The 12,583-nt window shown below is 41.0% G+C and overlaps 1 protein-coding gene across 1 annotated transcript; it reads left to right on the top strand.

Moving 5' to 3' along the window:
* The first annotated feature begins 221 nt into the window (after positions 1–221).
* On the top strand, positions 222–10,177 carry HSP90B1 (heat shock protein 90 beta family member 1). The gene is made up of 18 exons (XM_030960986.1): positions 222–374; positions 833–932; positions 1,507–1,648; positions 1,737–1,853; positions 2,226–2,557; positions 3,506–3,617; positions 4,318–4,437; positions 5,025–5,141; positions 5,856–5,993; positions 6,075–6,152; positions 6,235–6,300; positions 6,551–6,820; positions 7,031–7,276; positions 7,562–7,698; positions 8,085–8,163; positions 8,259–8,414; positions 8,950–9,048; positions 9,908–10,177. Exons 1-18 carry the CDS (start codon positions 326–328, stop codon positions 9,935–9,937), a joined length of 2,388 nt encoding a protein of 795 aa, XP_030816846.1. The 5' UTR covers positions 222–325; the 3' UTR covers positions 9,938–10,177.
* Positions 10,178–12,583: the final 2,406 nt, after the last annotated feature.

Genomic DNA, 12,583 nt, shown 5'->3' on the forward strand with positions numbered 1-12,583 from the left:
CGACCCCCGCGCAAGCCATTGGCCGAGCGCCGCTCCGCCCGCCAATGGGCGCCGGCCACGCTCCGATCGCAGGAAACCGCACATGGAAAGTTACGATTGGCGGCGACAGTCGAAGGCCCCGCCTTTCAAAGCTCTCCATTGGCTGCGTGTTTGGCGTGGTGCGCTGCTATTGGGCCGAGTGGCGCGGTCCCCCCCACCCTGGGGTTGATAAGGCGGAGGGGGAGGGCCGCGGTCGCTCTAGCGGAATCGGTGGCGGCGCGGGACGGGTTTCGGATTACGGGGCGGCGGCGGCGCCGGGGGCTCTTCTCTTGTCACTGCGGCCGCCATGAAGTCCGTCTGGGGGCTCGCTCTGGCGTGTGTGCTGCTCCTGGCCGGTGAGCGCCTGCGGGTTTCTAGAAGGTTCTGGCGGAGGGGTGTCCGAGTCCCGGCCAGCAGCCTCCGCCCCCCCTTCCCCCGCTGTTTGCTGGGGTGAGGGGGACGGAGGCTGCCGAGGGGAGGCGGGGTCTCCGGCGGGACCCCTCAGTCTGCCCCGCTGGGAGGGGAAGCGATGCTCGAGCCCTCGCATGCCCTGCCCGGGCCTGGCCCTCTCCGGGGATGGGGCGGCGGGGGGAGGGGGCTGAGCCGCTCATGCGCTATCACGGGCGGGGGCGGAGGGTAGGAGGGGGCTTCCCCCTGCCCATCTCCCGTGTCTCCGGTTGGGCTGAACTCTCCTAGGGAGGGGGATTCGAGGGGCAGCGCTGAGCCTGAAGGCGTGGAGAGGGGTAAGCGAAGAAGTTGGGCAGTGCGTAGTGTGGGGATCGGGCTCCGAACGCTGGTTTCTTTGTTTTCCCAGTGTCGGTCAGAGCCGATGAGGTGGATGTGGATGGGACTGTGGAAGATGACTTGGGCAAAAGCAGAGAAGGGTCTCGAACGGATGATGAAGTTGTTCAGAGGTTGGTACCCGGGGAGCTCTGATTTTGAAAGGGTCAGTTTGAGCACCAGTAATGCCTCAGAAGTAAGGGGTGAACGCTGTTCAAAAGAGAGATCCAGTCAGCTGGGGGAAATAAAACGTTCCTGTCAAGACTGTTTCCTTCTAAACAAAAATGAGCTTGAGAACTTGGATTCAGAAAAGTTCAACTTGTTTTTATCGAGTATCAATAACTGTTAATTTGGGTTTACTCGTGCACACCATAATCATGTCAGTTTAGTGCCTGTGGATGAAATAGCTCTGTGCCCATGAAATGCCTCACCCCTGTGAGGTGCACCACATGCTGAGGATTGCAGTAGCTTTAAGACTACCAGTATTATTCCCTGAATTTTTTATTAAAAAAGTCTTACTTGCAAGCATGAATTTTCAGTCAAATTTTTGGATTATGGTAATCTAGTTGAGGATTGCTGCTCTTGCACTTGACTCATGTGATCATGTACTGCATCAATGATTAAGTGTTATTGCTGCTGCTTTGTGATTAAATTAGTCTTGCTGTTTGTGGACGAGACTCCTTGATAGGTTTTTCACTGTCCTAACAGAGAGGAAGAAGCTATCCAGCTAGACGGCCTAAATGCATCCCAGATCAAAGAAATCAGAGAAAAATCTGAGAAGTTTGCATTTCAAGCAGAAGTGAACAGAATGATGAAGCTAATTATCAATTCTTTATATAAAAATAAGGAGGTTAGTGCCGTCATCTTCATATCATGTTGCAATTTTGGGAGGTGTGTGTCTGTTTCCTGCCATTCCTGACTACTGGTTCCTATTTCAGATTTTCCTGCGGGAACTTATTTCAAATGCGTCAGATGCTTTAGATAAGATACGGTTGATATCGTTAACTGATGAAAATGCTCTTGCTGGCAATGAGGAACTTACGGTCAAAATCAAGGTAAGAATGATTAGATACAAACATACGTTTTAAAGAAGTGGTGGAGGAATGTAAAAATACACTCCGTCGTTAAATTTCTTTTTTTGGCTTAATACTGATGCAAATACAAACTAGGACCACATGAGGACCCTTGCAATTAACTCTACCAAAGACTACTCCTCTTATAATGATAAAGATATTTTTCTGGTTTTATAAAGAGCAGCTGAAGTATTGGACTGCTTTGAAGGAAGGTCTTCCTCATTTCTATAGTTACTGCAGATTCAATTTATTGTAGCTTGGCACGTTTGAATAGCTACTATGTACCACTTTTCCTTGGCATGTATTAAGAATCACAGTGAAGTCAAACTGCATTTTTGTCTTTATTTTTTTCAGTGTGATAAAGAGAAGAACATGCTTCATGTTACAGACACGGGTATTGGCATGACAAAAGAGGAGTTAGTTAAAAACCTGGGTACCATTGCAAAGTCTGGTACGAGTGAATTCTTAAACAAGATGACTGAAATGCAGGATGATAGCCAGTCAACATCTGAGTTAATTGGCCAGTTTGGTGTTGGCTTTTATTCTGCTTTCTTAGTAGCAGACAGAGTTATTGTCACATCAAAACACAACAATGATACTCAGCATATTTGGGAGTCAGATTCAAATGAATTCTCTGTGATCAATGACCCAAGAGGGAACACCTTAGGACGTGGCACAACCATAACGTAAGTATTAAGTTTCTTTAGTCTTAAAATAAAAAAGGTTGTGTGGGTACACTTTGCTTATTGGAATATGTGAGTGACTTTAGCTTTGTGACTGATTTACTTCTTGTAATACAGCTTTATTCAGTTTAATAGAAATATGCAAAATACAAACTGCATCCAAAAATAAACGTAGTAACGTAGTTTATGTTCTGTTAGATGAGCTAACAAAACTATGAATGTCTTTACAAGTGTCAGCAAGTAATTCCAGACAGTTAAGCTCCCTTCAGGCTCATTCAGTCACTCAGCACAATTCTGGCCTGGCAAAACCTATACAGGGGCTGTAGAGCTTTGCTTGGAATCTGGCTGCTGTTTATATATCAGTGAGGCTGGTCTGATGCAAAGTTCAAACTGGAGGTAGTTTGCTAGTCCTATTCTCATTGCTTTCATGAGTAGGTAAATTTATTTGGTCTGGATTTAGAGGATGTCTTTCTGGAGGAGGCACTCAGTGTAAAAAAGTTGATCTTGATGCTCTAGTTTGAAGTAAAGCCCATGAGGGTGCATCAAGATCCTGATAAGTACCAATATGATTTGATGTTTTCATTTAAACTTTTGAATATTGTGTTCTGCCTCAGTCAGTGAAAGCAATTGCTGGTTGAGTAAGAATTGTGTTTAAGAGCTACTTGGAGCTGAACTAATAAAAAAGCTCACTTGAATAAATCTGAATTGCTACAGCTGCAGCAAAGATCACAGATTGTTCTGAGCTGAGACCCACAAGGATCATCAAGTCCAACTCTTAAATGAATGATCCCATATGTGGATCAACCCTCACTCTTGGTTATTAGCACCATGCTCTGGCTCAGTTGATCAATCTCAGAGGCATAAGAAATGTATATTCTGCTATAAAACTGTCAAATACTTGTCCAGCACTTAAAAAGGTTTGGTTTTGTTTGGTTTTTTTTTTTTCTTAAGCCTTGTCTTGAAGGAGGAAGCATCTGATTACCTTGAGCTGGACACTGTTAAAAATCTAGTGAAGAAATACTCCCAGTTCATAAACTTCCCCATATATGTGTGGAGCAGCAAGGTAAGTGTATTTAACTGAGCATTGTTCGGTACAAGGTTTGGTTAAGATCTTCATGGCCAGATCTTTCATGAAGGCTGAGGGCCTGCCATAGAGCTGCTTCTTGTCCAGTTTCTAAAACTCTTCTGTTCCTGACTCTTTTGGCTACTGTTTTACTAGGGGGTTTTCTTTTGTTTTGTTTTGTTTTCTTTTTTCAAATGCTGGTCTGTTGCTAAAATCACAAACTGGAAAGGAACTTGGTTTTATTCTGACTCAAAGAACTTTACCAAAGAAAAAACACTGCTAATTAATAATAAGGATCTTTGTTCCATTGGCTTTGGTAGATGGAAGCTCTGTTAAGTTTTCAAGCAGAGCCATAGCTAGATACCCTTCTGTAAGAAACAGGGCAGTGTCTTACATTTTAAGCCTGTTGTGATGTTTTCTTAGTGCAGCACCAACTTAAAATCCACCAAGTCTCTGATAAGCATTATGTGTAAAGCATTGAGAAACTTAAATTTGAGTGTGGTGATCTCCCAGTGTATTGAAGGAAAGTATGTGTTAATGAAAAAGTAACTGAGAAATACTAGCTGTAGAAAAGTTTGCTACAGACAAATAGCAGAAATCAGGCTAGTGCTGCGAAAGATTAAACTGTTTGAGAGAATACTACAACATACCTGGTTGGAAGTCAAGGTCTTCAAATCTCCACCTGTGGTTGTCCCTTTAGACAGAGACTGTTGAAGAACCCATTGAAGAGGAGGAAGTAAAGGAGAAAGAAGAAGAAGAAACAGATGATGAAGCAGCAGTTGAAGAAGAGGAGGAAGAGAAGAAACCAAAAACTAAGAAGGTGAGCTTTGTTAGCCTTGGTGTCTTGTAACTCATGTCAGATAGCACTTTTCCTAGGTAGTCTTGCAGAAGTGCATTTCAGTAGTGTGTGCTTTCAAGGAGCAAATCTTTTTAAAGTGAGATGGTAGGAGAGAAGGTTTTAAATGAAACAGCCTAGGTAGAAGTCAGGCAGATGATTGGCAGTAGCCTTGTGAAGCTGTGGTTGCAGCTAATTATAAGTACTTGCATGAACCACTGGAAATGGTAGTGGAATTCTGTAACCTGATGCTGTTGATGAGTTTAAATTTAACATACTCTGCTGGGAAGATTTTTTCAGAGTGACATTAGAACAGAAGTGCTGGTGCTTAGTGAATGTGTTAAATGAACATGGAACGCACTACATTGTAGACTAAAATTCTCTTCCCATGTATTGCACTAGTGTGTATGCTTAAAATGAGAATGTCCAGGTCATTGCATAATTTTGTAAATGAGAGCATGTTTGGGATTTTTACATGCTATTTTATGTTTTGCTTCAGTGGAGTGCCTTTAATTGGCCTAACCTGAAGTAAAGAATGAGTCTTTTTAATACTATTGTGTTTATTTACCTAGGTTGAAAAGACTGTCTGGGATTGGGAGCTCATGAATGACATAAAACCAATCTGGCAGAGACCATCTAAAGAAGTTGAAGAAGATGAATACAAAGCTTTTTACAAAACCTTTTCCAAGGTAAGCTCTGGGCCTCAAGATAATTCCGAAGCAAGAGGCTTGCTATAGTATCTCTTGCTATGTAAATAAAACAAAGTGCTTATAGAATGGGTTATTTCAGAAGAATTAATTAGTTGTCATCAGTAGATGGAACTGCAGAGAGCTTGGAAGGTATAACATCTCAGTCAGGAATTAATCTTTTTTCCAGAGAGAAGATACTGCCATCCAAGTATTGATTAGTCTAGATTTGGAAAGTATTATGTTGCAGCTCATGGGGAGCTTACTGATGTGTTTAAACGTTACAGGGAAATTTGTATTTAGTCTGAGAGTTGTGGTGTTTGTTGCATGTGGTGGAAGAAAGAAGGAGACAGTTTCTTAGAAGTGTTGTCTTTGTATCATACAGTGTAATGTGTAACTCGAGAGTATCTTAACTGTGGTGTGATGATAACACTACTGGTTATTGTCCTGTTGGTAACGCTTTAGTGACTAGCTTATTAAAATCTCGCAAAACTTGGGAGGTCTCCAGGAGGGTTCCTTAGGAAAGTTATTTTTACATGAGTAATTCTGCTCTTGTAACTTAAACTTCTGTCTCCATGATAGACTCTAGCAAAGCATGGCTACATGGATTAGCTGTAAAATAATTGCACTTTTTTACCAAACTCTTTCTTACTATTGGAAACCTATTAACACACTGGTATTTTCCCCATGTTAATTGAAAATGTTCTCTCTTCACAGGAACATGATGACCCGATGGCATACATCCACTTCACTGCTGAAGGGGAAGTAACTTTCAAATCCATCTTGTTTGTTCCTAACTCTGCTCCACGTGGACTGTTTGATGAATATGGATCCAAAAAAAGCGATTTCATTAAGGTAGGACAGAAAAGTGTGTGGGTATGGTTTTGTGGAAAAGGAAAAAACCCCTAAAGTAACTTGGGTGCTCTTGTAATTTAGCTGTATGTTCGAAGAGTGTTCATCACTGATGACTTCCATGACATGATGCCCAAGTATCTTAACTTTGTTAAGGGTGTTGTAAGTATTATAAATATTACTTTAATTTATTTTTTAGCTTCAGATACTGCCAGATATACTGAAAATTTTGTTTCTTAATTAGGTGGATTCTGATGATCTTCCTTTGAATGTATCCCGTGAAACACTTCAGCAGCATAAATTGTTAAAGGTAAGCTAATTGGTTTTAAATTCCTTCATTGTAAGCACAACAGCAGCAAGGTTTAGGAGACTTAATAGCTTGATGAATTTTGTGGCATGGCTCTTAAATTAATGTGAAGGAAACTCAGTTATTGCTGTTTACAGATTACTTGTCTACTTCAGATCAGGGATACAAAGTGGAATTTGTATTGAAGTAAGGTTGCATTGAGGGCTATCCAAAATACTTATTGTTGTAACTCAGTATTACTGCTTTTTTTTAGGTGATCAGAAAGAAACTTGTTCGCAAAACTCTTGATATGATCAAGAAGATTGCAGAGGAAAAATACAACGACACATTCTGGAAAGAGTTTGGCACTAATGTGAAGCTTGGTGTTATTGAGGATCACTCCAATCGTACCCGGCTTGCTAAACTTCTGCGCTTCCAGTCGTCTCATCATGAAAGTAACCTCACAAGCCTCGATCAGTATGTGGAAAGAATGAAAGAGAAGCAAGACAAAATCTATTTCATGGCTGGTGCCAGCAGAAAGGAGGTGTGTAAGAGTGAAAGAAAGAGGGAAGGAGTACAGTATATTATAGCTTGTCATTTCAGTACCATAGGTGTTGTGAATTGTGTATTTACTGTAAATGTGGAGACTCCACGTTTATGTTACTACTGCAGTATTTGCCAGATAGTTGTACAGGTTTTCGTAGCTGCTATTACAAATGCAATTAAACTGATGTCTTAAATGTTTTTATCCTAGGCTGAGTCCTCACCATTTGTCGAGCGTCTGCTGAAAAAGGGCTATGAAGTGATCTATCTGACTGAACCTGTAGATGAATACTGTATTCAGGCTTTGCCAGAGTTCGATGGCAAGAGGTTTCAGAATGTAGCAAAAGAGGGAGTTAAGTTTGAAGAAAGTGAAAAGTCTAAAGAGAGTCGGGAAGCCTTGGAAAAGGAATTTGAGCCCCTCTTAAACTGGATGAAAGACAAAGCTCTCAAAGACAAGGTAAAATACTGTGTTATATGTAGTGATTGTTTTTCTTTGTTGTACGTGTTACAACATACCTTGCAGATTATTTGAGGACAGACTTGACAGTAGTTTCTCTGTCTTCATGGGTGAATCTTTACAGATAACATCTTTATTCAGGAAGATAATGAGTTAGAATGTCACCTTAGACATTTTTCAGAGATTCTTGGATTGACAGGGAAGTGCGAGTTGCTTACTTTAATAAGTATAAGTTATTAGCTCTGGGAACTAACATTAGGGTGTTTTGGGGTTTTTTCTTTACAGATTGAGAAAGCTGTGCTATCTCAACGTTTAACCCAATCTCCATGTGCTCTTGTGGCTAGTCAGTATGGATGGTCTGGTAACATGGAGAGAATCATGAAGGCTCAAGCTTACCAGACTGGGAAGGATATATCTACAAAGTAAGCTTCCAGTGCTGTAGCAGCAGACATGAAATTGCTTGGTGTGCCCAGTAACAAGCTTCTGCCCAGTTCAAAGGATCCTGGGTGTTTTTAAGGTCATTTTACAACCAAGTTATTCTCCATTATAGCCTTAAATTGTTATTTTCAAGCCCAGTATGTAAAACTGCCTGGTGAGTAAGGCTCATTGGTGGCATTTGGTATCTGCCATTTGTTGGCAAAAGAAGATGAACTTAGTAACTTGAACACTTTTTATAGTTGCACCAGTATTAAAGGAGGGGGGGATTTCACTTGTTACTGTGACTGTAACCAGTGTATGTAGATTTAAAGATATCATTGGGTCCTGTACTTTGAAATTTAGTAATTAGTGCTGTAATTTCTCTTCTCAGTTATTACGCTAGCCAAAAGAAGACATTTGAAATTAACCCCAGGCATCCACTGATCAAGGACATGCTGAGGAGGGTCAAGGTAAATAAATACAGTAGTGAAACATTGGCTGACTTGGCTGCATACAACTTGCTTTAACAGCTCTCTCTTGATTTTCTGGTGTTCTTCCATGTTAGGAAAATGAAGATGACAAAACTCTTTCAGATCTTGCAGTGGTATTGTTTGAAACTGCAACTCTGAGATCAGGATATATGTTGCCAGACACTAAGGAATATGGGGACAGAATAGAAAGGATGCTTCGTTTGAGTTTAAACATTGACCTGGATGCAAAGGTTAGTTTGTCTTCCACTTGGACTGATAATTGACCTACTGTTGCTCCGTCTTAAAAAGTGCAGCTGCTTCATTCACTTGCATAAAATGAAATGTATCCAGCTTCCTGTAGTTAAGTGGGCCACCAAAAGTCCAGCCATGAATCTCTACTTAAAGCTCATGTTCTCCTTTCCTCGCTCTTCTTTGTAGCTGCTTGAGATTCTGCTGTTTCATTATGCTTCTTAAGCATATTCCTGTCCTTAGTTATGTGCTGGCTCTACAGGAGTAAACTAGGCACACAGGCCTTTGGCTCCTGTCTCTCTAATGGAGAAATTCCTAAGTGGATACAAGTAATACAAGTTCTCATAACGCTGTGCAAGAACTTCTGCTGGCTGTTGTGCTGGAGTGGAGCAGTGCTAAACAGATTTTACTTTTTCTTTCTGGTGGCAAATGTTAGGAAATAATAGTGAATACTTCCATAGCCTGTATTTAGCTAGTGCACAACTAGTTAAACAACCTAAGCAAGTAAAGCATATTGCTTGTGACCTTTGTGTACAGGTGGATGAGGAACCTGAAGAGCCTGAAGATGCAGCTGAGGAGGCAGAGCAGGATGAAGAGGAACTGGATGCTGATGCTGAGGACAATGATACACAGAAGGTAGGGTCTCAGGTTTGATGCTTTCTTGCCAGTATTTATGTGCACCTTCATCTGTGGGTGCTACCTGGCAATAAAGTTCACTTTGCCTTTCATGACACTAGATTTTAGTGTCAGGTGTTCCAGGCTTTTCTTGGAGGGGGAAAAAAACTGCAGAACAAATTTATTATTAAACTGTATTTTGAAAAGATGACACTGAGGTATGTTCAAAGCTGGAGCTGAGTTAAGCTTTAGAGATTGTAACAGTGCCCTGTGGCAAGAGAAGAGCAGCAAATCCTCTAGTAAAGATAATTATCCATGGTATTTCCACAGCTTGTGGGCAAAAACATGAACAATTGTTTGTAATTGTGTAATTTTAAATGCTTATAATACAGGCTTGGAACAACATTCCGGACAACACCATTGCTTCTCAACAGTTCACCTGTCATGTGAAGTCAGCCTTCACTTAGCTCATGGCTGCAGTTTTAATTATGTCTTGATGATATGCTAAACTCTTCTAATACCATAGCTTCTTGATAGTACTAACTTGTAAAGTTGCTATGAGGTCCCAACTGGGCCTGCTTTCTTGGGTTGCTTTTGGAAGAGACCTGCAAGATGATATCCTGTGAATAGTGCAAATGTATAGCTTACAGCAATGTAATTTCCTACTGTAAAATGTCAGATTAGGTAAGAATAAATTTGAGAAACAGTATTTATTGTACTATACTTACTTAATTTTGATGCCACTGCTGTTATGTTTGCATAGCAGGATAATATAATGTGCAGTGACAGTAATACAAATTTCTGTTCTTCTGGGGCAGTTCTTGTAACCTTTTTCCACTTTCCAAAAGTAATATTCTGATTCTCTTTTTTGTCTTCACAGGAATCCACAGATGTGAAAGATGAATTGTAAATTGCACTCAACTACTGTCCTGCATTGGGGGGGTTAGGAGGCAATGTGAATTAGATTGTTTTGGTTTTTTCCACTGTAAAATGTTGAGGGGTGGTATGGGGTTTTAAGGGTAAAGGAGGTCTTTTTTTTTTAAGTTCACTTTTCTAAAAACATTCCTCATGAATGTAAATTTGTATTATTTAACTGACGTGGTGTAAAATCTTGTCATGTACAAAATAAAATGTTCCCAAACACCACCAACTCTAAAATTCATACATAGCAAGCTCATCTTGTGGGCTGGCAGAAAGAAATGAAGGTATGGTCCTGGGTGTTCAGGTCCTCTGTGCTGTTTGTTGGCAATCCTTGGGCCTTCCCATGCTGGCACAGCCACACCTACTTGTAGCATCTTCCTGTGGCTGGGATTTACATTTACAAACCTGCTGTGCTGCTTAGCCAAATATACCTGGTAGCTGACAGTTGTACTGAACTTGCTAATTGAAATAAGACCTTGAGTTAGGTATCTCCTGCAAGCCTGAGAAAGAGGAGATTGGGTGTTTAAAAATAGCATTGGAAATGAAGCTGACAGCATGTGCTGGACTCTGTCTTGACTCCATAGGATAGGCAGCAGGAGCTTTACAGATGAGGGGAGGAAAAAACATTTCCTTTCACTTACTATGTGGACAACTGCCACCAGAACTGTCTTACTACCTATGAGCTGGTACCATCCTGCATGGCACTTGGAAAGCCTGTCTTTGACTTGTGTAGCTACAGCAGTTCTGTTTTCTACAAGCTTTTTTAAAGGTGGAAGTTCTTTTCACATGTTCTTAATGGTGTTACTCCTAAATGTTTTCACTCTTGTTCTTGGTCTCTTATGGCAAAGCACTGTAGTTACTTAATGTTACTGAAGCTAAATCTGGTTAGTTTTAGACATGTTGAGCTTCCACTACATTTTTTCACTAGTGCCTCTATTTGAAAACATCTTCACAGACTTGGTAGAAAGTGTTTATGGTGAGGATTTGGGGGATTTTTTTTTCTTCCTCTGTGGAAGAAGGATGTAGGAGTGGTGCTTCTGCATAGTGATTCTACTTAAGAACCAATCTTTTCTGTTTTGTTAACAGAACTTCTTAGAAGTTACAAGCTTCTGCAGTCTGAAGCAAAAAAAGCTTTCTTACTAGGTGAGGGCACTAAACACTGACCTGAAGCACTTGCTTTCCATTTACTAGGCTTCTACATTCCCCAAAATATGCCATGTATGAGTGTGATCGTTGTGTCAGGATTTTAGAGTGGGATTGAAGTCTGAGATGTCAAGGAAAGGGAGCTTAGTTTGGGGGGTTCTCAAGGGAGTCTGGGGGGGGTGGGGGGCTCTGGTTTCTGCTCACTGCAGTGGTACCCTAGAGAAAAGCCTTTTGTTACTGGCCCAGGCTGAGTGGTCTAACACGAGTTTCAGCAGCTGGCACTGTCAGTTTTAGAAGCAGCCTTTGGCACTAAGTTACTAAACGGCAGAAAGGGCATATCCCCTTACTTTAGCAGTGAAACTTTGTGCTCTGTAGCAATCAACCTCCTAAAGTATCACTTATTTTCAGTGATACACTCAGAAATGTATCATTACTACCCCCATCTCTCCATTTGACTTCTGAGTTAACAAAGGTTACTCCCACCTCCTATATGATTCGGAAGTTTAGTTTGTTTGCCTAACAAACTAAAGGGGAAGGGTGGCCTCATCCAGTATTTAAATCTGTAAGTTACTTGTAGATTTAAGCAAACCTAGTTCTGTTGTGTAGCTGAAATTCTCATTGCTTTGGTTGGTTTGAGGGTGACAAAACTGATTAAATTTCAGAAATAATAAAGAGCACACTTGAGAGTTATGCTTTCTGCTTCTTCATATACTTCAGCTGAGAATACCATGTGTAACATAGCTGTGGTCCAGCGGCTTTCTCTACACCCTGCTGTGACAAGTGTTTGCTATTAATAAGCACGAAATGCACTTATAAGTTGCCTTTTTTTTGTCAGCTCTGAAGCAAAATGGTGGCAGTAGTGGAAGTGTCAGTCAGCACTGTTTCTTTCAGTGCTGCAGTTATGCTGATTCTGGGGCTGTCACCTCTGCTGTTAAAACTTGGTGCACTGTCAGCTTTGCTATTCTGAGATGGGCACTAATGAGGACATTTCCCTCAATGCTAGAAAAGGCAGAGCTCCCTGTTGCTCAGTTTCTAGTAGCAGCAGGATACACTTAGAAATCTAAGCCTAATTAGTAGAAGCTTCCCTCTTGCAGCCTTAAGATCTAAAAAACCTTTAGAAAATAGAGAAAAATGCATCTTGCATGTCAGAAATCAACAACATAAGAGGTGATAATCTGACAAAGCCAGCATGTTAAAGGGATCATCAAAAAACTGCTGTTCATGCCCTAGTTAGAACAGAAACAAAATACTGAACTGTCCCATTTTCTCTTCAATAAACTTTATCTTCTGCTGCACTAGAAGGCTGACAATCTCAGCTTTGTTTAGGTGCAGTAAAGGAAAAAGTCTTTCCACTGGAAGTCGATCTATTAAGATTTTTTCACTGATAGATTTTGTTTGGGCTTAACATCTGTGTTTTACCAGAGCCTCCCTCTCACTGCTTGCTGTCATTAATAAAGATGCCTGAGAGGATGTGATTTAGTTATATAAAAGG

The sequence above is a fragment of the Camarhynchus parvulus genome, chromosome 1A, assembly GCF_901933205.1.
Source record: "Camarhynchus parvulus chromosome 1A, STF_HiC, whole genome shotgun sequence".
Classification (NCBI taxonomy): Eukaryota; Metazoa; Chordata; class Aves; order Passeriformes; family Thraupidae; genus Camarhynchus; species Camarhynchus parvulus.